The sequence below is a fragment of the Pantherophis guttatus genome, chromosome 10, assembly GCF_059756535.1.
Source record: "Pantherophis guttatus breed Tessera chromosome 10, ASM5975653v1, whole genome shotgun sequence".
Taxonomy (NCBI): Eukaryota; Metazoa; Chordata; class Lepidosauria; order Squamata; family Colubridae; genus Pantherophis; species Pantherophis guttatus.
The window spans coordinates 4,262,273-4,287,337 of record NC_142072.1 but is presented as its reverse complement, the minus strand read 5'-3'; the positions used below and the strand labels follow the sequence as shown (position 1 = coordinate 4,287,337).

Here is a 25,065-nt window from a genome sequence, read left to right as displayed (position 1 = left end):
AGAACGAAGATAGAAGAGATAATAGAAAAGAAGAAGTTTTTGGAGTTAACACCGAGATGTCACATGGAAGAAATGAATGATGTACTAAATGTTTGTTTGTCTTAAAAAAAAATAAAAAACTTTTTTACAAAAAAAAAAAACAACAAGAAACAAAAAAAGGTAACATTCAGGATATGGCTGACTTCAGCAGGGGTGCTATTCAGCAGGTTCTGACAGGTTCTGGAGAACCGCTAGCGGAAATTTTGAGTAGTTCGGAGAACCGGCAAATACCACCTCTGGCTGGTTCCAGAGTGGGGTGGGAATGGAGATTTTGCAATATCCTTCCCCCTGGAGTGGGGAGGGAATGGGGATTTTGCAATATCCTTCCCCTGCCATGCCTACCAAGCCACCCCCACCAAGCCACGCCACACCCACCAAGCCACGTCCAGAGAACTGGTAGTAAAAAAAAATTGAATTCCACCACTGGACTTCAGAGGGCTGATTGCAGTGATATTGTCAAGTTTCCGAAAGATGCCCTAATTAATTCATGAGCCATGATCTAAACTTCAAAGGAAATATAGTCATTTATTAGGAGCAACATTCCGGCAATACTCGGATGCAGTTAGGACTGATCCCACGTAGATTTATGTTCCCCTATGACCCTGTCTCTCCCCTCCTCTCTGGCCATGTCATAAATCACATTCTCCAATTAACCACTTTGGCTGGCTGTGAAACCTAACACCCTCCTCCTGATTGCGGTCAGAAAGAATGTATGGAATTCACTTCAGTTCTCCCTCCCTCCTGCTCATGGCAACTGGAAAGCTTTGCAAGTTGACAGATATCATGATAGCAGCGCAATATTTGAGGGGGCAGTCATAGAGAAGAGGGGGTCAACCTATTCCCCAAAGCCTCTGAAGGCAGGACAAGAAGCAACGGATGGAAACGAATCAAGAAAGAGAAGCAACCTAGAATCAAGGAGAAATTTCCTGTCAGTGAGAACAATTAAACCATGGAACAACTTCCCTCCAGAAGTTGTGGGGGCTCCAACATTGGAGGTTTTTAAGAAGACATTGGGCAACCATTTGTCTGAAATGGTGCAGAGCTTCCCGCTTGAGTAACGGGTTGGACTAGAAGACCTCTAAGGTCCCTTCCAACTCGTTATTCGGCTGCCAAGGTTTCTGTTTTGTGCTGGTGCTCAGCTGCGCCTTTAAGAACAAACGACCCAATTTCCTGATGCAGAGAAAATAGTTTCCTCCCTTTTTCCAGGCTGAGGAAAGAAAGAAAAAAAAGCCCGCTGCACCTACATAATTTCTGCCTGTTGCCAACCTGCTCTTAAAGGCACGCATGCATTCCAAGCATATGAGAACCAGCAAGGCACAGCCTGCATTTTAATGATGCATCTCCCACACTGGATGAGTTCCAGTTTTGGGGACAAGCCCAGGGAGAGGACAGGTTGCTTTCCGGGAAGTTTTCGAATTGCAAGCACCGATCATTAGCCAGCCCACTAAAAAATGCAGAAGTTAAACTCTCTGGAGCATGCAAACCGAATGTGGGGAAAAGTTCAGTCGCAATCAAGATTAAGACGTCAGAATACGGCAGTTCGATCTCAAGGGAGGAACGGTCGACAGAATAACAGAGTCGGAAGGGACCTTGGAGGTCTTCTAGTCCAACCCCCTGCTCAGGCAGGAAACCCAATACCATTTCAGACAAATGGTTGTCCAATCTCTTCTTAAAAAGATGTTGGAGCAGCCACAACTTCTGGAGGGAAATCGTTCGACTGATTAATTGTTCTCATTGTCAGGAAATTTCTTCTTAGTTCTCGGTTGCTGTCTCCTTGATTAGTTTCCATCCGTTGCTTCTTGTCCTGCCTTCAGCTGCTTTGGAAAATCGGATAATCCCCTCTTTTCTGTGGCAGCACCTCAAATACTGGAACCATGTTCCCCCCTAGTCTTCCTTTCTCAGTCATTCAATCAGCCAGCCATGTCCTCTTCGAAAGAACAAACTTTAGTTCTCCTTCCCTCCCTCCCTCTCCCTCTCTCTCTTTCTCTTTTCTTTTTTCCCACATTAATAATTCCACCTAACTGACTCACTGCAGTTGTTAAATTAGTAACTTGGCTGTTAAGGGAATCTGACTGCCCCTCCCAATCGGCCAGGCCCACCTGGCCCCCCGAGGTCAACCACAGCCCTGATGTGGCCCACAATGAAACTGAGTTTGACACCCCTGGATTCGACCTTAAACAAGGATTTCTCAAGCTCGCCAACTTTAAGGCATGTCAAAGTCCACCCCATCTTCAAGCTGCCCCATCTTCAAGCTGGGGAATTCTGGGAATTGAAGTCCATCTATCTTAAAGGGCCATATTGAGAAACAATCCTGGCCAGAGAATGCTGGGAGTTGAAGTCCACCCATCTTAAAGGACAAAGGTTGAGAAACAGTCCTGGTTGGGGAATTCCGGGAGTTGAAGTCCATCTATATTAAAGGGTCAAGGTTGAGAAACAATCCTGGCTGGGGAATTTGGGAGTTGAAGTCCACCCATCTTAAAGAGTCAAGGTTGAGAAACAATCCTAGCTGGAAAATTCTGGGAGTTTGACACCGCTGGTGTAGAGAAACAAGGAGAACATCAGATGGGCGATGGCTACAGACGTACGATGGGATTAAACACGCTTCCTCTTGGAGATAGCCAACGTTGATGAAATCCTCAAAAGTCTTAAGACGTCCTCATTACTTTCTGGCTGTCTCGCAGCAGCCATCTTCTAGGCTGACCATCTGGTCTCATAGCTGAGGTCAGCTGGACATCTGTGCAAGATCCACGCACACAGAGAGAGACACATCTGGGGCCCTCAGAATTTTTAAACAAATTGCACGATCACAGAATAACAGAATTGGAAGGGATCTTGGAGGTCTTCTAGTCCAACCCCCGATCAAGTCTACCTAGAATGACAGCCCCGGCTGTCCGTTTCTTCTTCCATCCCTCTAGATCTTCTAAATCGTAGGCCACATTTTGGGTGAATGATGATGGCCAACTGACTGCCCAATTCTGTTTGACTCCATTCCATCAAGAGACAGTCTTGGGTTCAATAAAATCTGGATTTAACGATAGGTTAAAGTTATTTTCTGTATTCGCAGCCTGGCAGAGAAAAGGCCCTTCGATCCCATAAAGATAGAAATGTTTGAATTACAGTATTTTGTTTTTGTCCTAACATTTTTGGATGGGTCATTATCCAAGATGACCCAAGAATCAGGAATCTCTCAGCAAAGTATCATCTCTTGATTTCAGAGTAAACGGACTCGGCTCTGTAGAGTAAATCCTAAAAGAAAAAGGAGAGAAAGCAAAATACATCAATAAATAAAGTTGCACACCTTTGGCATTGACAAAATCACCATCAGTCAATTGCAAAAGGCAGCTTTATTTTGATCAGCTTACATCCCGGGATGACAACTTTTAACACCATCAAACAACAACAGCTGCCTATTTCCAGATCTTTGGGAAGGACTCGATAGGTGGATAAAAATGTCAAATCCAGTCTAAACATTTGGCTGACTTTCCAACCATCAATAATTTTTAGGGATCTGTTGGAAAATTGGTTGAAAGATTTCTTACCACACCTCAACCTGTGGCTCCTTTTCATCTCAGGTCCAGTTTTGTGATTATTATAAATTAAGCCACATGAAAGACCTGCTTAGGATAATCACCTGAGTTGAAACGTACCGTATAGTTTGAGTCCAACTTGGGGCAAGTCCCTGGAAGAGGCTGCAAAGAGAGACAAATATATAACCATGAGGGGGAAAATTCCTTAAAGCTGGAAAACCAAGATTTTTTTTAAAAAAACAAATAAATTCTTCTCTTCCCTTTCCTTTTGACTTTGCATTTTTAAGAGAAAAAGAGCCATTAAATCAAGCAGGGGGAAAAAAAATCAAGATGGCAGCCACATGGTGCAATCGAAGCTCCACCCATTTTATGTAAATTGCCTGTGCAAATTTAAAAATGGGCGGGGCTTTGATGTCCCTGTTTGACTTTACATGGAGACATTTTGTGAAGGCTCTTTTTTTGGCAATTAACAAGGAAGGGAGGGAGGAAGGGAGGGAGGAAGGGAAGAAGGGAGGGAGGAAGAAGAAAAGGGAAGGAAGGAAGGAAGGAAGGAAGGAAAGAAGGAAGGAAGGAAGGAAGGAAGGAAGAAGGAAGGAAGGAAAAAAGGGAAGGAGGGAGGGAAGGGAGGGAGGAAGGAAGGAAGGAAAAAAGGGAAGGAGGGAGGGAGGGGAGGGAGGAAGGGAGGGAGGGAGGGAGGGAGGAAGGAAAGGAATCCTACTCCCACAAAGAAAGAATGGGAAAGCAGGAGTAAATCCTAAACCCAAACATGCCTAGAGAACAGTGTTTCTCAACCTTGGAAGACTTGTGGACTTCAAGTCCCAGAATTCATGCTGGCTGGAGAATTCTGGGACTTGAAGTCCACAAGTCTTAAAGTTGCCCAGTTTGGAGACCTCTGCTCTAGTGAAAGTGAAAGTGAAACTCAAAACCAGAAGTTGCTCTTTGCATCGGAGTCATCTGTTCTTCCAGTGGGAAAAAGGGGACATCGTCTGTGGCAGGGGCCTCCAACCTTGCCAACTTTAAGACTTGTGGACTTCAACTCCCAGAATTCCTCAGCCAGCAAAGCTGAGGAATTCCGGTCTGTCGAACCTTCTTCTGTGGACCTTCTGAGGTCACCAGCTTGAGAATCTGGGCCATGTTGGTTCGGCCCATCTCCTGATCCATCAACCTCCTTCACTGTTCAACCTCAGAAGAAGCAGAGGAGAAGACAGGTGGAAACTCACCGGAAGAGGGCCAGAGATCGGGGGCAGATCCTTTGGTGATTCCACTGGAGAATCCACCACCTCATAAATGGGTTCCTTGTCATCTGGAAAACAGAAGAAAAAGGTGTCATGTCATTACTAACATACATGGAGAGTTGTAACGGTATATGGGAATGACCTTAAGAAAGGAAGACCACAGGATGGCTACAAAGTCCATTAGTATTATTTTTACGGTATGGGTAGTCCTCGACTTACAACGGTTTAGTGACCGCTCAGCGGCACTGAAAAAAGTGACTTATGACCGTTGTTCACACTTACGACCATTACAGCTTCCCCGTGGTCACGTGATCAAAATCCAGACGCTTGGGAACTGTCTCTCATTTATGATTGTCGCAGTGTCCTCAGTGTCACGTGATCTCCTTTTGCGACCTTCTGAGAAGCAAAGTCAACGGGGAAGCCAACTTCGCCCAACAGCCTGGTTACTAATTTAACTGTCGCAGTGATTCACTTAGCAACCGTGGCAAGAAAGGTCCTAAAACGGGGCAAAACTCAATTAACAGCTGTCTCGCTTAGCAACAAATATTTGGGGCTCAATGGTGGTCGTACGTCGAGGAGTTAGTTTTAATGTTTGTAAGATGTCGAGAGTCGTCTCTGATGGGATGGGTGGCACATAAATTTGATGAATGAATGAATGAATGAATGAATGAATGAATGAATGAATGAATGACAACTGCCCCAAATGCGATCACATGACTGCAGGGGGCAGGCAGCCATCGGAATTTTGAATCTGGGTTGTAAGTACCTTTCAGGAGAAGGGGCATCCATCATAACGTAGCGAATGCTTACCATGTTTAGATGCAGGCGACATTCTTGCTCCTAGCTCCAATTTTCCTTGGTTTTGGGGGGAGGGGCACTCCTCCTTCCTGGAACCGAACCTGAAAGGCATAATTCTCCCTCTAACCTGAATCCCAGCAACGCTTGCCCAACCACCCTGTAATTTCAAATTTCAACATTTGGAGACCTGATTAGAATCACGACCGAACCCGTTGGGGAAGGGGAGGGGCAGGAGGAAGGGAGAGGGGGAAGTGGGGAAACTCCTACCCTGTGCCGGGATCCGATTTCCGTAAAACAAACCGATAAATTATAATGGCACCGAGTGCCCCGCACAGCAAAACGCCAACCAGCACCCCGGCCACGATCCAGCCCAACTTCGAAGGCTCTTTGGGAACTTCCTTAATGGGTGAGGTTCCTGTTGCTGCTGTTGTCACCGTTGTTGTTGTTGCTGTTGTTGCCGATGTCGCCGTGGCCAGAGGTGGTGCTAGAATGGAAATAAGGACGGAAGGGTCAGGGGTCAACCATTCCTGGCCCTATAATAGCCGGTGAGGCTTTGAAGTTGTTTTAGATGGGACTCTTAGCTCACTCAACTTTTAATGGCTGTAATTTAGCTAAAATTTTCTGGACGTTCACCAGCTTACAGTTAGGTGAGAATTTTGGTTGCCTCTGAGATGAGTTTTATTCAACCACAGCGATTTTAAGATGGGTGGAGTTCGATTCCCAGAATTCCCCATCTAGGGTATTTTAAGATGAGTGGACTTCAACTCCCAGAGTGCCCCAGCTAGGATATTTTAAGATGAGTGGACTTCAATTCCCAGAATTCCCTAGTCAGTGCGCTTTAAGATGAGTGAACTTCAACTCCCAGAATGCCCCATCTAGGGTATTTTAAGATGGGTGGACTTCAGTTCCCAGAATTCCCTAGTCAGTGTGCTTTAAGATGAGTGAACTTCAACTCCCAGAATGCCCCAGCTAGGGTATTTTAAGATGGGTGGACTTCAGTTCCCAGAATTCCCCAGACAAATAGGTGGACTTCATCTCCCAGAGTTCAACGGTCATAATCAGTATGAAAAATGGTCATGTCATTTGTAACTCTGTTGTAACTCCGAATGGCCACTAAACAAACCTTTATACAAGTCAAGGACCCGTACTTACTAGCCAACCGGAGATCAATGGAGGCGTTGAGGATTTCTTTGGGCCGCAGAAAAATCACAACGTTGTACTGGCCGACGTCACTGGCCTTGAGCCCAGTGATCTGCATAGATCCATTGTGGAAACCAAATTCTCTGTTGGTATATTGAATCCAATTGTGTTGAGGATGATAATTTCCGGGGAAAAAACTGAAGATCCTTGAAGATCCCTGAGAGTCCATTCCTCGGAACCAGTTGACTTCACGGATGTCTCCCTGCACTCTTTCCACGGAGAAAGTGACATTCTGGCCTTCGGCAGGGGTCTCCGGGATGGACACTATATTGATCCTGCTTGCTTGGACCAGAATGATCCATAGGGCCAGGAAAGAGACTGTCAGGAGAAAAGAGAGGAAGAATTGAATAGGGCAGGGGTGTCAAACTCAAGGCTCATGGGGCAGATCCGACCTGCAGGGTGCTTAGATCTGGTCCACGGAGCCATCCTGGAAACAGCAAAGGACTGGTCCTGGTACCTCTGTCCGCGAAAATGGAGCTTGGGAGGGTTTGGGGCTGCGACGGCCTCCTCCAGCACTCTATTACTGAAAATGGAGCCCAAGCTCCATTTTCTCTGGCAGAGGGCTGGCAAAATAAACTAAAAAAACAAAACAAAAGGAGAAATGTTTCCCCTTTTGCATTTGAGCATGCAAGAAGGGACAGGAAAGGAGAAAGGGAAAGAGGAACGACAAAAGAAAAGATGGGAAGATGGGAAGAGAACAAGGAAGGAAAAATGAGGAAAGAGGGGAAGGAAGAAGAAAGGAGAATGAAGAGGGAAGAGGGAAGGAAAAAGAAAAGGAAGGAAGGAAGGAAGGAAGGAAGGAAGGAAGGAAGGAAGGAAGGAAGGAAGGAAGGAGAAAAGAGAATGAAGAGGGAAGGAAAAAGAAGGAAGGAAGGAAGGAAGGAAGGAAAAAGGAGAATGAAGAAGGAAGGAAAAAGAAGGAAGGAAGGAAGGAGAAAGGAGAATGAAGAGGGAAGGAAAAAGAAGGAAGGAAGGAAGGAAGGAGAAAGGAGAATGAAGAGGGAAGGAAAAAGAAGGAAGGAAGGAAGGAAGGAAGGAGAAAGGAGAATGAAGAGGGAAGGAAGGAAGGAAGGAAGGAAGGAAGGAAGGAAGGAAGGAAGGAAGGAAGGAAGGAAGGAAGGAAGTTATAATGAGAGGGAAGGAGGGTCTGAGGGAAGTCCTGCCTTAGCACAGGTGCCCCCATCACGAGTGAAGTCGAGCTGCCCACGCCCCCCTTGACCACACCCACCATGGTCCCCCCGCCCCGAGGTCAAACACAACCCTGATGCAGCTCTCAATGAAAGTGAGTTTGAACCCCGGTATAGGGTCTCCTGCAGAGGGCTGGACTAGAAGACCGCCAAGATCCCTTCCACGCTCTGTTATTCTGTATTCTGCTTACTATCTCTTTTACAAGAGTGCAGCTGGGTGCCTAGAAAGGAATTTGTCCCTGTCTTGAAATAAATAAAAGGCTTTCACTCATTAACAGGAGGGTTTGCAGCTTCTGAATTTGATTCGACTAACTTTCCAAGTTGTTGGAAATCTCCAAGAGGTCATCAGCGGGTTTCATCCCATATCATGACCACGCAGGTTTTCCACCAAGATGTCTCATCAATGACAAAGATGATTAGGGGACCAGAAGCTAAAACGGATAAAACTATAATCATAAAACTATAAATCAATGGAAAGATAATTTAATCAACACTGTAATGCAATAACTTTTACGAAGGATTTGCTATTAGGATAGCAGTTACAGTATAAAGAAGAGAAGTGAAACATGTCGAAAAAAACGAGATATACAAAAATTGTCATCATAGGAAAAAAAACGAGATATACAAAAATGATCACCATGTCAGTTAATACTTCGTTGGGTAACCTTTAGCGTGAATGACGGCCTTACAACGTCTTCCCATGGAGTGAACCAAGTCTTTGAGTTCTGCAGCTGTTATCATGTGAAACCAAGATTGAAGGACTGCTTCTATTAACTGGGTTTTAGTGCTGGGTCACTTCTGACTAACCAGTTTCTTTAGTCGGCTCCATAGATTTTCAATTGGGTTAAGAAGGTCTGTGTTATTCACAGGCCATTCCAGCAGTGGAATAGGATTATCTTGAAACTCCCCCCAAAAAAGTGGTGTTATTAGCCATCAAATCTCAAAAATACACTTTTGCCAAAAGGTTTCCACAATTTGGGCCACTACTCACTCACTCACTCACTCTTTCTATCTATCTCTATCTATCTATCTATCTATCTATCTATCTATCTATCTATCTATCTATCCATCTATCTATCTATCTTCCCCAACCTCCTAGTTCTCTCCTAGTTCTCTTGAGAAGTCTGCAATACTGGAAAGGGGGAAAGAAAGAGAAGAAGAGGATGACTAGCAGCAAATGGATGGATTCGATTACATCTGATATGGATACACTACTGGAAGATCTGAAGACCAGGATGGGAACAGATCATCCTGGAGAAAAGTCATTGAAAAGTTTGAGAACACAAACTTTGGACAGGAATATTCTCAAAGGACCAAGGAAAAATAATTTGAGGAGAAAGGTGGACATCAGCTGGACCCTCAACAGCTGATGTCTAGGGAGGACTGTCCTTCTTTGTTCTAATCCAGGAGTCTCCAAACATGGCAACATTAAGACTTATGGACTTCAACTTCCAGAATTCCCATGGCTGGTAAATTCTGGGAGTTGAAGTCCACCAGTCTCAAAGTTGCCAAGTTTGGAGACCCCTGTTCTAAACATACAACCACTCTCTTTGCCCCAGAATAGAATTCGAGATCCCTTCACTGGAGTTTCCTTCTCAACGACCTAATGCTCACAAGCAGCCTTTCAAGATCCCATAGAAACTTCCCGTTCCTTCCAGCCCTACCCACTCAACTCTACTCCCCTCCTGCTATGGAAAACAGCTTTTCTCACCGTCAGCAAAGGAACGGAGTCTCCAAGGAGTCCCCATCTTGGGACCTTCATGGCTTGTTGTCCAACTTCATTGTTCTCCGTCCTCCTTTCTTTCCTTCTTGTTTTGCACCTACAGATTCCTGAGTTTCACCAACCGAACCAGCTGGATTGCAGGAGGACAACAGGCGGGGCAGCTGCATTCACTTGTGTGTAAGAAGAAGTCTACAGCTCCAGATATGTTCCCTGCCCTTGCACAACATGCTTAGCTGAGTGAACTTCCTCAAGGCTTTGGATCAGAAACCAGCTAAGGAGGCTGGGTTTATACAGCCAAAACACGCTGAGCCTCAGGGGGGGGAAATCTAATCTACCAAGCATAACCCCATTTGATTTAATTTCGCAAATCAATATTTAACAGAGTTAGAAGGGACCTTGGAGGTCTTGTAATCCAATCCCCTGCTCAGGCAGGAAACCCTGTATTATTTCATACAAATTGTTGTCCAATCTTTTCTTTAAAACTTCCAGTGTTGCAGCATTCACAACTTCTGGAGGCAAGTTGTTCCACTGATTAATTGTTCCAACTGTCAGGAAGTTTCTCCTTAGTTCTAGGTTGCTTCTCTCCTTGATTAGTTTCCACCCATTGCTTCTTGTCCTGCCCTCAGGTGCTTTGGAGAATAGCCTGACTCCCTCTTCTTTGGGGAAACCCCTCAGATATTGGAAGACTGCTATCTTGTCACTCTTGGTCCTTCTTTTCATTAAACTAGATATAAAATAAAATAATGAATAAATAAATAAATAAAATAAAATAAAAAGTAAAAGTAAAATAAACTAAACTAAGTAAAATAAAATAAATAAAAATAAGAACAATAAACTAAACTAAGTACAATAAACTAAACTAAGTACAATAAACTAAACTAAGTACAATAAAATAAATAAAAATAAGTACAATAAACTAAACTAAGTACAATAAACTAAACTAAGTACAATAAAATAAATAAAAATAAGTACAATAAACTAAACTAAGTACAATAAACTAAACTAAGTACAATAAAATAAACTAAGTACAATAAAATAGAATAAGTACAATAAACTAAACTAAATAAGTAAAATAAATAAAATAAGTAAAATAAAGTAAACTAAGTAGAATAAAATAAAATAAGTAAAATAAAATAAATAAAAATAAGTACAATAAATAAAAATAAGTACAATAAAATAAAATAAGTACAATAAAATATGCCGTCCTATTTAGCCATGTGTTTGAGGCTGGGCGAACCAGTGGTAAAAATAAGTGAAACCCACCGCTGTTACCTTATCCTTATTTCTATCTCTATCTCTACCTTATCTCTATCTTTATCTCTATCTCTATCTAATGCACACTCTCACACATAAATAATATTCATATATATATATATGTCCGTTGTCCAGAAGAGGGAAGTGCTAGGGACAGCTGAGATACCTTCAATTTCCCAGGTAGAGGACCCAAGAATGAGAAAGACACGGACCAACCCCAGGGTTGAGAAATGAATATTTTTAATATGCGAATTATCACCGCTTTGCCAAACAAAGTCAATGGGAGAAACCGGATTTGCTCAACAACCCTCCCGACGCCTTTCACAACTGCAGAGATTTGCTTATCAATCGTGCCAAGAAAGGTTATAAAATTGGCCGTGACTCACTTAACAACCAGCTGGCTTAGCAACGAAAACTCTGGCCCCAATTTCCGTTGTAAGTCGAGGACTCTCTGTGGTCCTTGAACCCGGAGGCTGTACAACCTCTGCTCTCCTTTCCACGGTGAGGCATTCTCTCCACTGAAATGTGAGAATCTCATCTTTTTTTAACCCAAATCTCAAACGTGACTTGTGACCCTTTTACGGCGTCTTTACCGTTTGACCCAGCTTGGAAATTTCCTAGCCTGAACAGAATGTCCCTTATCCTTTCATCTTCTTCAGAAGTCACGCTACAGGCGGTCAAGATAGGTGCCCCATCCTTTCTAACCCACCCACCCAAAACTATAGAATGAAAATAAATCAGTTTCAGACGGGATATTATCATTCGCAAGAGAGTGTAGAGCAAGGGTGTCAAATTCAAGAACCGAGGGCCAAATCCGGCCCAAGATGTGGTCAGATCCAGCCTGCGGTGCCATCCTAGAAAATGTAAGGGGCTTGCCCATGTCACTTCAGCCCGGCCTACCCAATGCGTAGAAGAAACATCGGGCCAGCAGTTTGGGGAGTGGTGTCAAGCTGCCCACGCCCACCCAGCTGGCCATGCCCATCCAGTCGGCCATGCCCAGTGAATGGCATCAAGCTGGCCATGCCCACCCAATCGGCCATGCCCACCCAGCTGCCCACGCCCATCCAGTTCGGCCATGCCCACTTGGCCCCCCAAGGTCAACCACAGCCCTGATGCGGCCCTCAATGAAACTGAGTTTGACACCCCTGGATTAGACCTTAAACAAGGATTTCTCAAGCTCGCCAACTTTAAGGCATGTCAAAGTCCACCCCATCTTCAAGCTGCCAAGGGAATTCTGGGAGTTGAAATCTACCCATCTTAAAGGTTGAGAAACAGTCCTGGCTGGGGAATTCTGGGAGTTGAAGTCCATCTATCTTAAAGGGCCATATTGAGAAACAATCCTGGCCAGAGAATGCTGGGAGTTGAAGTCCACCCATCTTAAAGGTTGAGAAACAATCCTGGTTGGGGAATTCCGGGAGTTGAAGTCGACCCATCTTAAAGGGTCAAGTTTGAGAAACAATCCTAGCTGGAAAATTCTGGGAGTTTGACACCGCTGGTGTAGAGAAACAAGGAGAACATCAGATGGGCGATGGCTACAGACGTACGATGGGATTAAACACGCTTCCTCTTGGAGATAGCCAACGTTGATGAAATCCTCAAAGGTCTTAAGACCTCCTCATTACTTTCTGGCTGTCTCGGAGCAGCCCATCTTCTAGGCTGACCATCTGGTCTCATAGCTGAGGTCAGCTGGACATCTGTGCAAGATCTGCACACACAGAGAGAGACACATCTGGGGCCCTCAGAATTTTTAAACAAATTGCACGATCACAGAATAACAGAGTTGGAAGGGACCTTGGAGGTCTTCTAGTCCAACCCCCGATCAAGTCTACATAGAATGACAGCTCCGCTGTCCATTTCTTCTTCCATCCCTCTAGATCTTCTAAATCGTAGCCCACATTTTGGGTGAATGATGATGGCCAACTGACTGCCCAATTCTGTTTGACTCCATTCCATCAAGAGACAGTCTGGCAGTCTGGCAGAGAAAAGACTCTTTGATCCCATAAAGATAGAAATATTTGAATTACAGTATTTTGTTTTTGTCCTAACATTTTTGGATGGGTCATTATCCAAGATGACCCAAGAATCAGGAATCTCTCAGCAACAGTATCATCTCTTGATTTCAGAGTAAACGGACTCGGCTCTGTAGAGTAAATCCTAAAAGAAAAAGGAGAGAAAGCAAAATACATCAATAAATAAAGTTGCACACCTTTGGCATTGACAAAATCACCATCAGTCAATTGCAAAAGGCAGCTTTATTTTGATCAGCTTACATCCCGGGATGACAACTTTTAACACCATCAAACAACAACAGCTGCCTATTTCCAGATCTTTGGGAAGGACTCGATAGGTGGATAAAAATGTCAAATCCAGTCTAAACATTTGGCTGACTTTCCAACCATCAGTAATTTATAGGGATCTGTTGGAAAATTGGTTGAAAGATTTCTTACCACACCTCAACCTGTGGCTCCTTTTCATCTCAGGTCCAGTTTTGTGATTATTATAAATTAAGCCACAGGAAAGACCTGCTTAGGATAATCACCTGAGTTGAAACGTACCGTATAGTTTGAGTCCAACTTGGGGCAAGTCCCTGGAAGAGGCTGCAAAGAGAGACAAATATATAACCACGGGGGGAAAAATTCCTTAAAGCTGGAAAACCAAGATTTTTTTAAAAAAAAACAAATAAATTCTTCTCTTCCCTTTCCTTTTGACTTTGCATTTTTAAGAGAAAAAGAGCCATTAAACCAAGCAGGGGGAAAAAAAATCAAGATGGCAGCCACATGGTGCAATCGAAGCTCCACCCATTTTATGTAAATTGCCTGTGCAAATTTAAAAATGGGCGGGGCTTTGATGTCCCTGTTTGACTTTACATGGAGACATTTTGTGAAGACTCTTTTTCTGGCAGTTAATAAGGGAGGGAGGGAGGGAGGGAGGAAGGGAAGAAGGGAGGGAGGAAGAAAAAAAGGGAAGGAAGGAAGGAAGGAAGAAGGAAGGAAGGAAGGAGAAAAGGGAAGGAGGGAGGGAGGGGAGGGAGGGAGGGAGGAAGGAAGGAAGGAAGGAAGGAAGGAAGGAAGGAAGGAAGGAAGGAAGGAAGGAAGGAAGGAAAGGAATCCTACTCCCACAAAGAAAGAATGGGAAAACAGGAGTAAATCCTAAACCCAAACATGCCTAGAGAACAGTGTTTCTCAACCTTGGAAGACTTGTGGACTTCAAGTCCCAGAATTCATGCTGGCTGGAGAATTCTGGGACTTGAAGTCCACAAGTCTTAAAGTTGCCCAGTTTGGAGACCTCTGCTCTAGTGAAAGTGAAAGTGAAACTCAAAACCAGAAGTTGCTCTTTGCATCGGAGTCATCTGTTCTTCCAGTGGGAAAAAGGGGACATCGTCTGTGGCAGGGGCCTCCAACCTTGCCAACCTTAAGACTTGTGGACTTCAACTCCCAGAATTCCTCAGCTAGCAAAGCTGAGGAATTCCGGTCTGTCGAACCTTCTTCTGTGGACCTTCTGAGGTCACCAGCTTGAGAATCTGGGCCATGTTGGTTCGGCCCATCTCCTGATCCATCAACCTCCTTCACTGTTCAACCTCAGAAGAAACCAAGGAGAAGACAGGTGGAAACTCACCGGAAGAGGGCCAGAGATCGGGGGCAGATCCTTTGGTGATTCCACTGGAGAATCCACCACCTCATAAATGGGTTCCTTGTCATCTGGAAAACAGAAGAAAAAGGTGTCATGTCATTACTAACATACATGGAGAGTTGTAACGGTATGTGGGAATGACCTTAAGAAAGGAAGACCACAGGATGGCTACAAAGTCCATTAGTATTATTTTTACGGTATGGGTAGTCCTCGATTTACAACCGTTTAGTGACCGCTCAGCGGCACTGAAAAAAGTGACTTATGACCGTTGTTCACACTTACGACCATTACAGCTTCCCCGTGGTCACGTGATCAAAATCCAGACGCTTGGGAACTGTCTCACATTTATGATGGTCGCAGTGTCCTCGGCGTCACATGATCTCCTTTTGCGATTACTAATTTAACCGTCGCAGTGATTCACTTAGCAACCGTGGCAAAAAAGGTCGTAAAACGGGGCGAAATTCAATTAACAGCTGTCTCACTTAGCAACAAATATTTGGGGCTCAATGGTGGTCGTACGTCGAGGAGTTAGTTTTATCGTTTGTAAGATGACCAGAGTCGTCTCTGATGGGATGGGTGGCACATAAATTTGATGAATGAATGAATGAATGAATGAATGAATGAATGAATGAATGAATGAATGACAAGGGCCCCAATACAGTCATATGACTGCAGGGGGCAGTGTAGCCATCGGAATTTTGAATTTGGGTTGTAAGTACCTTTCGGGAGAAGGGGCATCCATCATAATTTAGCGAATAGTCGCTAAGTGATCGGTCATAAATCGAGAACTGCCAGTAGCACGCTTACCATGTTTAGATGGAGGCGACATTCTTGCTGCTAGATCCAATTTTCCTGTTACCCTAAAAAAAAAAAAAGACAGAGAGAGAGAAATTGGGCTGGATGAGAATGAAGGTCGGTCAACGCTTCTAACCTCTTGCACACTTGCACGGAAGTGCAGATACTCAGCGTAGGGGGGGAGGGGCACTCCTCCTTCCTGGAACCGAACCTGAAAGGCATAATTCTCCCTCTAACCTGAATCCCGGCAACGCTTGCCCAACCACCCTGTAATTTCGAATTTCAACATTTGGAGACCTGATTAGAATCACGACCGAACCCGTTGGGGAAGGGGAGGGGCGGGAGGAAGGGAGAGGAGGAAGTGGGGAAACTCCTACCCTGTGCCGGGTTCCGATTTCCGTAAAACAAACCGATAAATCATAATGGCACCGAGTGCCCCGCACAGCAAAACGCCAACCAGCACCCCGGCCACGATCCAGCCCAACTTCGAAGGCTCTTTGGGAACTTCCTTAATGGGTGAGGTTCCTGTTGCTGCTGTTGTCACCGTTGTTGTTGCTGTTGTCGCCGTTGTTGCTGTGGCCAGAGGTGGTGCTAGAAGGGAAATAAGGACGGAAGGGTCAGGGGTCAACCATTCCTGACCCTATAATAGCCGGTGAGGCTTTGAAGTTGTTTTAGATGGGACTCTTAGCTCACTCAACTTTTAATGGCTGTAACTTAGCTAAAATTTTCTGGACGTTCACCAGCTTACAGTTAGGTGAGAATTTTGGTTGCCTCTGAGATGAGTTTTATTCAACCACAGCGATTTTAAGATGAGTGGAGTTCGATTCCCAGAATTCCCCATCTAGGGTATTTTAAGATGAGTGGACTTCAACTCCCAGAATTCCCTAGTCAGTGTGCTTTAAGATGAGTGGACTTCAACTCCCAGAATTCCCTAGTCAGTGTGCTTTAAGATGAGTGGACTTCAACTCCCAGAATTCCCCATCTAGAGTATTTTAAGATGAGTGGACTTCAACTCCCAGAGTTCCCCATCTAGGGTATTTTAAGATGGGTGGATTTCAACTCCCAGAGTTCCCCATCTAGGGTATTTTAAGATGGGTGGATTTCAACTCCCAGAATTCCCCATCTAGGGTATTTTAAGATGAGTGGACTTCAACTCCCAGAATTCCCTAGTCAGTGTGCTTTAAGATGAGTGAACTTCGACTCCCAGAATTCCCTAGTCAGTGTGCTTTAAGATGAGTGAACTTCAACTCCCAGAATTCCCCATCTAGAGTATTTTAAGATGAGTGGACTTCAACTCCCAGCGTTCCCCATCTAGGGTATTTTAAGATGGGTGGATTTCAACTCCCAGAATTCCCCATCTAGGGTATTTTAAGATGAGTGGACTTCGACTCCCAGAATTCCCTAGTCAGTGCACTTTAAGATGAGTGAACTTCAACTCCCAGAATTCCCTAGTCAGTGCACTTTAAGATGAGTGAACTTCGACTCCCAGAGTACCCCATCTAGAGTATTTTAAGATGAGTGGACTTCAACTCCCAGAATTCCCCATCTAGAGTATTTTAAGATGAGTGGACTTCAGTTCCCAGAATTCCCCACTCAGATAGGTGGACTTCATCTCCCAGAGTCCCCCAGACAGCATGTTTTAAGTTGAGTGAACTTCAACTCCCAGAATTCCCCATCTAGGGTATTTTAAGATGGGTGGACTTCAATTCCCAGAATTCCCCAGCCAGCATGCTTTAAGATGGGTGGACCTCAACTCCCAGAATTCAACGGTCATAAACAGTATGAAAAATGGTCATGTCATTTGTAACTCTGTTGTAACTCCGAATGGCCACTAAACAAACCTTTATACAAGTCAAGGACCCGTACTTACTAGCCAACCGGAGATCAATGGAGGCGTTGAGGATTTCTTTGGGCCGCAGTAAAATCACAACGTTGTACTGGCCGACGTCACTGGCCTTGAGCCCAGTGATCTGCATAGATCCATTGTGGAAACCAAATTCTCTGTTGGTAAATTGAACCCCGTTGCGCTGAGGACGATAATTTCCGGGGAAAAAACTGAAGATCCTTGAAGATCCCTGAGAGGCCATTCCTCGGAACCAGTTGACTTCACGGATGTCGCCCTGCACTCTTTCCACGGAGAAAGTGACATTCTGGCCTTCGGCAGGGGTCTCCGGGATGGACACTATATTGATCCTGCTTGCTTGGACCAGAATAATCCATAGGGCCAGGAAAGAGACTGTCAGGAGAAAAGAGAGGAAGAATTGTATAGGGCAGGGGTGTCAAACTCAAGGCTCATGGGGCAGATCCAACCTGCAGGGTGCTTAGATCTGATCCACGGAGCCATCCTGGAAACAGCAAAGGACTGGTCCTGGTACCTCTGTCCGCGAAAATGGAGCATGGGAGGGTTTTGGGGCTGCGACAGCCTCCTCCAGCCCTCTGACAGTGAAAACAGAGCCCAAGCTCCATTTTCGCTGGCAGAGGGCTGGCAAAATAAACTAAAAAAACCAAAACAAAAGGAGAAATGTTTAGCAGTCTTCCAATATCTCAGGGGCTACCCCAAAGAAGAGGGAGTCAAGCTATCCTCCAAAGCACCTGAGGGCAGGACAAGAAGCAATGGGTGGAAACGAATCAAGGAGAGAAGCAATTTAGAACTAAGCAAAAATTTCCTGACAGTGAGAACAATTAACCAGTGGAACAACTTGCCTCCAGAAGTTGTAAATGCTCCAAGACTGGAAGTTTTTAAGATATTGGATAACCATTTGTCTGAAGTGGTGTAGGGTTTCCTGCCTAAGCAGGGGGTTGGACTAGAAATTTTTGTTTTTTTTTTAATTTGATTTATATGCCGCCCTTCTCCGGAGACTCAGGGCGGCTTACAATGCGTTAAGCAATAGCCTTCATCCTTTTGTATATTTATACAAAGTCAGCTTATTGCCCCCCACAAACTGGGTCCTCAATTTACCTATCTTAGAAAGGATGGAAGGCTGAGTCAACCTTGAGCCTTGGCGAGATTCGAACCTGCAGTAATTGCAGGCAGCTGGTCTTAATAACCAGCTTAATAACAGGGTGCCTTAGACCACTGTACTAGCAAGGCTCTTGGACTGGTTGGTCCCTTCCAACTCCGTTATTCTATTCTATTCTATTCTATTCTATTCTATTCTATTCTATTCTATTCTATTCTATTCTATTCTATTCTATTCTATTCTATTCCTGTAACCTTGTTGCTGGTATCCTTAAGATTTATATTGACTGTTTCCCTATGACTATCATTAAGTGTTGTACCTTATGGTTCTTGATGAACGTATCTTTTCTTTTATGTACTCCGAGAGCGTATGCACCAAAGACAAATTCCTTGTGTGTCCAATCACACTTGGCCAATAAAGAGTTCTAATTCTAATTCTAATTCTAATAATTCCCAATTCTTACCACTTACCTCTCAAGGAAAGGTGTTTATAAAAAACCTCCATTTTCTCCGTCGGCATGCTGCTTGCTGGAACGCAACTCCCCCCAAAATACAACGGATGAATCGAAGCTTGAAAAGGGGATGGTGGCCTTGCCAATCAAGCCTTTGAATCCCAGCTTTGTCCCATTCTACGGGAGGAAGAATTCTTAGGAGCTCCCAAGACTACATCTGCTCTTCCAGTGGTGCCACAATCCAGGCTGACATTTCTTCCTGACCGGCCTCTTGGGTTTGCAAGCCTTCAAGGAGAGAATGTGAGAACTGGCGTCAAACTCGCCCGAGCTTGACTTCTTGGCTGCCAAGGAATGTCCTGGAATATTAAAAGCTCAATTACCCCCCCACCAAAAAGCCGGGTGACCGAGGGCCCCCTCCCTGACAAGAGCCAAAGTCCAGGGTGGCAAGAGATCTCCAACCTTAGGCATGGATTGCTTCCAAGATCTTTCCCAACCTCAGAAAGCTCAGATTGCTGATAGAATTCTACAGAGGAATAATTGAATCTCTCATTTTTACCTCAGTAACCAACTATCCAGTTTGGCACAGCAACCAAACAGGACAGGTACAGACTTCAACAGATCTATCTATCTATCTATCTATCTATCTATCTATCTATCTATCTATCTATCTATCTATCTATCTATCTACCTACCTACCTACCTATCTACCTACCTACCTACCTACCTACCTACCTATCTATCTATCTATCTATCTATCTATCTATCTATCTATCATCCTTCATCCATCATCCATCCATCCATCCATCCATCCATCCATCTATCTATCTACAGTAGTGGCTAAAATTATGGAAACCTTTTGGGAAAAGTGTATTTTCTAAAACTAGCTAATAACACCACTTTTTGGGGGGGAGTAGTACCATAAAACTATATCTCAATGGAAAGATAATTTAATCAACACTGTAATGCAATAACTTTTACAAAGGATTTGCTATTAGAATAGCAGTTACAGTATAAAGAAGAGAAGTGAAACATGTCGAAAAAAATGAGATATGATCACCACAGGAAAAAAATGAGATATTCAAAAATTGTCACCATAGGAAAAAAAACGAGATATACAAGTAAATTGTCACCATAGGAAAAAAACAAGATATACAAAAATGATCACCATGTCAGTTAATACTTCATTGGGTAACCTTTAGCATGAATTATGGCTTTACAACGTCTTCCCACGGAGTGAGCCAAGTCTTTTAGTTCTGCAGCTGTTATAATGTGAAACCAAGATTGAAGGATGGCTTCTGTTAACTGGGTTTTATTGCTGGGTAGCTTCTGACTAACAAGTTTCTTTAGTCAGATCCATAGATTTTCAATTGGGTTAAGAAGGTCTGGACTATTCCCAGGCCATTCCAGCAGTGGAATAGGATTATCCTGAAACTCCCCACCAAAAAAGTGATGTTATTAGCCATCAAACCTCAAAAATACACTTTTGCCAAAAGGTTTCTACAATTTGGGCCACTACTGTATCTACCTACTTATCTATCTATCTATCTATCTATCTATCTATCTATCTATCTATCTATCCATCCATCCATCCATCCATCCATCCATCCATCCATCCATCCATCCATCCATCTATCTATCTATCTATCTATCTATCTATCTATCTATCTATCTATCTTCCCCAACCTCCTAGTTCCCTCTTAGTTCTCTTGAGAAGTCTGCAATACTGGGAAAGGTGGAAAGAAAGAGAAGAAGAGGATGACCAACAGCAAATGGGTGGATTCGATTACATCAATTAGAGCCCTGGTGGCGCAGCAGACTAAAGCACTGTTATTAACATCAGCTGCCTGCAATTACTGCAAGTTCAAATCTCACCAGGCTCAAGGTTGACTCAGCCTTCCATCCTTTCTAAGGTAGGTAAAATGAGGACCCAGACTGTGGGGCCAATAAGCTGACTTTATATAAATATACAAAAGTATGAAGGCTATTGCTTAACGCACTGTAAGCCGCCCTGAGTCTCCGGAGAAGGGCGGCATATAAATCAAACCAAAAAAAAAAAAATCAGTTATGGATACACTACTGGAAGATCTGAAGACCAGGATGGGAACAGGTCATCCTGGAGAAAAGTCACTGAAAAGTTTGAGAACACATAATCCATCAGTCACCTAGCTCCCAAGTTCCTCTTTGCGGTGGGGTCCTTGGCATTCTCTGAGCCTGGTGGTTTTCTTGCACACCATTATCCAGTGAGGTAACATCCCCAATGCTAGGAAAAAGTTACAGAAACCCTGAAGACATCACCTAGTTGGGTAACGAAATGTCTGCAAGAAAACCACCAAGCTCAGCAGACACCAAGGACCCCACAATTCAACCCCGAGTTACAAATATCATCTTCTATCCGTGCCTCTCTTACTTTCCAATGGTTAGAGTAGCTGACATCCTACTGTGACATTCCGAACTTTCTCTGTGTCTAAGGGTGGATAATTTGGACAGGAATATTCCCAAAGGACCAAAGAAAAATAATTTGAGAAGGAGAAAGGTGGAAGGTGACCCTCAACAGCTGATGTCTAGGGAGGACTGTCCTTCTTTGTTCTAATCCAGGAGTCTCCAAACATGGCAACATTAAGACTTATGGACTTCAACTTCCAGAATTCCCATGGCTGGCAAATTCTGGGAGTTGAAGTCCTCCAGTCTCAAAGTTGCCAAGTTTGGAGACCCCTGTTCTAAACATACAACCACTCTCCTTGCCCCAGAATAGAATTCGAGATCCCTTCACTGGAGTTTCCTTCTCAACGACCTAATGCTCACAAGCAGCCTTTCAAGATCCCATAGAAATTTCCCATTCCCTTCCAGCCCTACCCACTCAAGTCTACTCCCCTCCTGCTATGGAAAACAGCTCTGTTTTCTCACCTTCAGCAAAGGAACGGAGTCTCCAAGGAGTTCCCCATCTCGGGACCTTCATGGCTTGTTGTCCAACTTCATCGTTCTCCGTCCTCCTTCCTTTCCTTCTTGTTTTGCACCTACAGATTCCTGAGTTTCACCAACTGAACCAGCTGGATTCAGGAGGACAACAGGCGGGGCAGCTGCATTCACTTGTGTGTAGGAAGAAGTCTACAGCTCCAGATATGTTCCCTGTCCTTGCACAACACGCTTAGCTGAGTGAACTTCCCCAAGGCTTTGGATCAGAAACCAGCTAAGGAGGCTGGGTTTATACAGCCAAAACACGCTGAGCCTCAGGGGGAAAAAAAAGCTAATCTACCAAGCATAGCCCCATTTGATTTAATTTTGCAAATCAATATTTAACAGAGTTGGGAGGGACCTTGGAGGTCTTCTAATCCAATCCCCTGCTCAGGCAGGAAACCCTTTATTATTTCATACAAATTGTTGTCCAATCTCTTCTTTAAAACCTCCAGTGTTGGAGCATTCACAACCTCTGGAGATAAGTTGTTCCATTGATTAATTGTTCTAACTGTCAGGAAATTTCTCCCTAGTTCTAACTTGCTTCTCTCCTTGATCAGTTTCCATCCATTGCTTCTTGTCCTGCCCTCAGGTGCTTTGGAGAATAGCTTGACTCCCTCTTCTTTGGGGCAGCCCCTGAGATATTGAAAGACTGCTATCTTATCACCCCTGGTCCTTCTTTTCATTAAATTAGATATAAAATAAAATAATGAGTGAATGAATAAAATACAATAAAAATAAAAAGTACAATAAACTAAGTAAAATAAAATGAATAAAAATAAGCAAAATAAATAAAATAAGTAAAGTAAACTAAACTAAGTACAATAAAATAAAATAAATAAAAATAAGTACAATAAAATAAAATAAGTATAATAAAATAAAATAAGTAAATAAAATAATAAAATAAGTTAAAAGATTAAATAAAATGAACAGGGCATTTATTTATTTATCACAAGACCACATCTGACCGACTTTGGCCATGTCATGTGTGCAAATTCATCGGAGAAGTCAACCATGCTAGGAAGAGTTAGCGGAACAAGAAGAATGGAGCAAGGAAAGGACCCACTGACACAATAACCTCAAAACTGATGCAAAGACAAACACCCAGCGACTGAAAGAAGCTGTGTTTGACAGGGTACCATGGAGAGCACTTGCCTATAAAGTCACCGAGAGTCGGACAAACGACTAAATCTTTAAAACAACAACATTCATTTGGTTCTTCAATTTATTTGCCGCCCATCTGGCCGGAGGCTTGCTCTACAATGGTCGCTAAACAATGGCCGGCTGAGGAATTCTGGGAGTTGAAGTCCACACCTCTTCAAAGTGGCCAAAGTTGAGAAACACTGTATTAGAGCCTTCCCAAACTTGGGGTGTGTCTCCAGATGAGCCCAAATCTTTCAGCCATCAGAGCAAGTTTCCAAACTCAGCTGGCTCTCAAAGGCACGCTGCTTGAGTTCCCGTAACACCCTTAAATAACCTGGATACACTTTTTAAAAGTGTATTAATTTATTTACCGTGTTTCCCCGAAAATAAGACCCTGTCTTATATTTTTTTTGAACCCTGAAATAAGTGCTTGGCCGTATTGCCATTCGCGCAAAAGTCCGATTGGGCTTATTATCAGGGGAGGTCTTATTTTGGAGGAAACGGGATAGATAGATAGATATAAATGATAGATAGATGATAGATAGATAGATAGATAGATAGATAGATAGATAGATAGATACTGTGTTTCCCCGAAAATAAGACCCTGTCTTATATTTTTTTTGAACTCCGAAATAAGCTCTTGGCCTTATTGCCATGCGCTCAAAAGCCCGATTGGGCTTATTATCAGGGGATGTCTTATTTTGGAGGAAACAGGGTAGATAGATAGATATAAATGATAGATAGATAGATGATAGATAGATAGATAGATAGATAGATAGATAGATAGCTGATAGAAAAATGGATAGATGGATGGATAGATGGATATCTAATCCATATGGATTAGATAGATAGATATAGACAGACATGATAGATAAATAAGGGAATGGATAGATACGATAGATGATAGATAGATAGATAGATAGATAGATAGATAGATAGATAGATAGATACTGTGTTTCCCCGAAAATAAGACCCTGTCTTATATTTTTTTTCAACCCTGAAATAAGTGCTTGGCCTTATTGCCATGCGCTCAAAAGCCTGATTGGGCTTATTATCAGGGGAGGTCTTATTTGGGGGGAAACAGGGTATATCCTTCCTTTATTATTTTTACAAATCGCTCAAGGCTTTTACTTAATACTCCTTCCTCCTCCTATTTTTCCCATAACAAGCCATCCTGTGAGGTGAGTTGGGCTGAGAGAGAGAAAGGGACCTGCCCAAAGTCACCCAATCAAATTTCATGCCTAAGGTGGGACTAGAATTCATCATCTCCTGGTGATTGGTCCAAAGTCACCCAGTGGCCTTTCTTGCCAAAGGCGGGACTAGAACTCACAGTTTCCTGGTGATTAGCCCAGAGTCACCCAGCCGGCTTTCATGGCTAAGGCAGAACTAGAACTCACCGTCTCCTGGTGATAGGTGCAAAGTCACTCAATGGGCATTCATGGCTAAGGCGGGACTAGAACTCAGTTTCCTGGTGATTGGCCCAGAGTCACCCAGTCGACTTTCATGCCTAAAGCAGAACTAGAACTCACAGTTTCCTGGTGATTGGCCCAGAGTCACCCAACTGACTTTCATGCCTAAAGCAGAACTAGAACTCACCATCTCCTGGTGATTGGCCCAGAGTCACCCAACTGACTTTCGTGGCTAAGGCAGAACTAGAACTCACCGTCTCCTGGTGATTGACTCAGAGTGACCCAGCCAGCTTTCATAGCTAAGGCAGGACTAGAACTCATGGTCTCCCGCTTTCTAATCTGGTGCCTTACCCACTAGACCTATTTTCTGGGTTCAAATCATGGATCTCCCCACAAATTAAGCCAATGGCTGGAATTCAGACATCTTACTTTACCCCAAAGCGCTTTACCCGGCTACTTTTAACCCAGATGAACCTTCTCCCAATTTAGCACACTGAGTCAACATGTCCGTTAGTCATTTTCTGACCTGCTTAGAATAGACTGCTCTTGTTGGCCCCGGGAATCGGTCATTAATCAGTCAAGCAAGGCCTCCTTCTTTTTACATTGCATTGGCCTGGAATGTCGTGGTCACAACTAGATTTGTGTATGTGTGTGTGTGCTTGAAAGTTGTGGGTTGCATGACTCACGAGAAATTGCACATTGGTTGCGCAGGCGTTTTTTAAGAGCACATGAACGCGATTGGAAATCTTCATTTTGTTTTTG

The 25,065-nt window shown here is 43.8% G+C and overlaps 2 protein-coding genes across 3 annotated transcripts; both read right to left on the bottom strand.

Moving 5' to 3' along the window:
• Positions 1 to 539: 539 nt before the first annotated feature.
• LOC132712461 (cell adhesion molecule CEACAM19-like) lies at positions 540 to 9,984 on the bottom strand. Its single transcript, XM_060694027.2, has 7 exons — positions 9,698 to 9,984; positions 6,752 to 7,117; positions 5,867 to 6,083; positions 5,612 to 5,700; positions 4,787 to 4,869; positions 3,687 to 3,728; positions 540 to 3,285 (listed from the first exon to the last, which is right to left on the bottom strand). Exons 1-7 carry the CDS (start codon positions 9,732 to 9,734, stop codon positions 3,238 to 3,240), a joined length of 882 nt encoding a protein of 293 aa, XP_060550010.2. The 5' UTR covers positions 9,735 to 9,984; the 3' UTR covers positions 540 to 3,237.
• A 1,202-nt stretch (positions 9,985 to 11,186) lies between these two features.
• LOC132712435 (uncharacterized) lies at positions 11,187 to 22,009 on the bottom strand. 2 transcript variants are annotated; one of them, XM_087876797.1, is made up of 7 exons: positions 21,704 to 22,009; positions 17,259 to 17,624; positions 15,766 to 15,979; positions 15,401 to 15,453; positions 14,579 to 14,661; positions 13,519 to 13,560; positions 11,187 to 13,117 (listed from the first exon to the last, which is right to left on the bottom strand). In XM_087876797.1, the coding sequence occupies exons 1-7, from the start codon at positions 21,753 to 21,755 to the stop codon at positions 13,070 to 13,072; spliced, it is 858 nt and encodes a 285-aa protein (XP_087732923.1). In that variant the 5' UTR covers positions 21,756 to 22,009; the 3' UTR covers positions 11,187 to 13,069. The 2 variants fall into 2 exon arrangements, with proteins under 2 accessions (XP_087732923.1, XP_087732922.1); XM_087876796.1 differs by lacking the exon at positions 21,704 to 22,009 and adding an exon at positions 18,819 to 19,084.
• Positions 22,010 to 25,065: the final 3,056 nt, after the last annotated feature.

What these genes read in the sequence shown, in the direction of transcription:
- LOC132712461 (XM_060694027.2), bottom strand. Translation starts at nt 9,734, where the DNA reads ATGGGGACTCCTTGGAGACTCCGTTCCTTTGCTGACG. An exon ending in ACTCCGTTCCTTTGCTGACG is followed by an intron (nt 7,118 to 9,697) that starts GTGAGAAAAGCT and finishes TTCTCCTGACAG; the next exon opens with TCTCTTTCCTGGCCCTATGG. An exon ending in AGTTGGACTCAAACTATACG is followed by an intron (nt 3,286 to 3,686) that starts GTACGTTTCAAC and finishes TTTTTCTTTTAG; the next exon opens with GATTTACTCTACAGAGCCGA.
- LOC132712435 (XM_087876797.1), bottom strand. Translation starts at nt 21,755, where the DNA reads ATGAAGGTCCCGAGATGGGGAACTCCTTGGAGACTCCGTTCCTTTGCT. An exon ending in ACTCCGTTCCTTTGCTGAAG is followed by an intron (nt 17,625 to 21,703) that starts GTGAGAAAACAG and finishes TTCTCCTGACAG; the next exon opens with TCTCTTTCCTGGCCCTATGG. An exon ending in GTCGCCTCCATCTAAACATG is followed by an intron (nt 14,662 to 15,400) that starts GTAAGCGTGCTA and finishes TCTGTTTTCCAG; the next exon opens with ATGACAAGGAACCCATTTAT.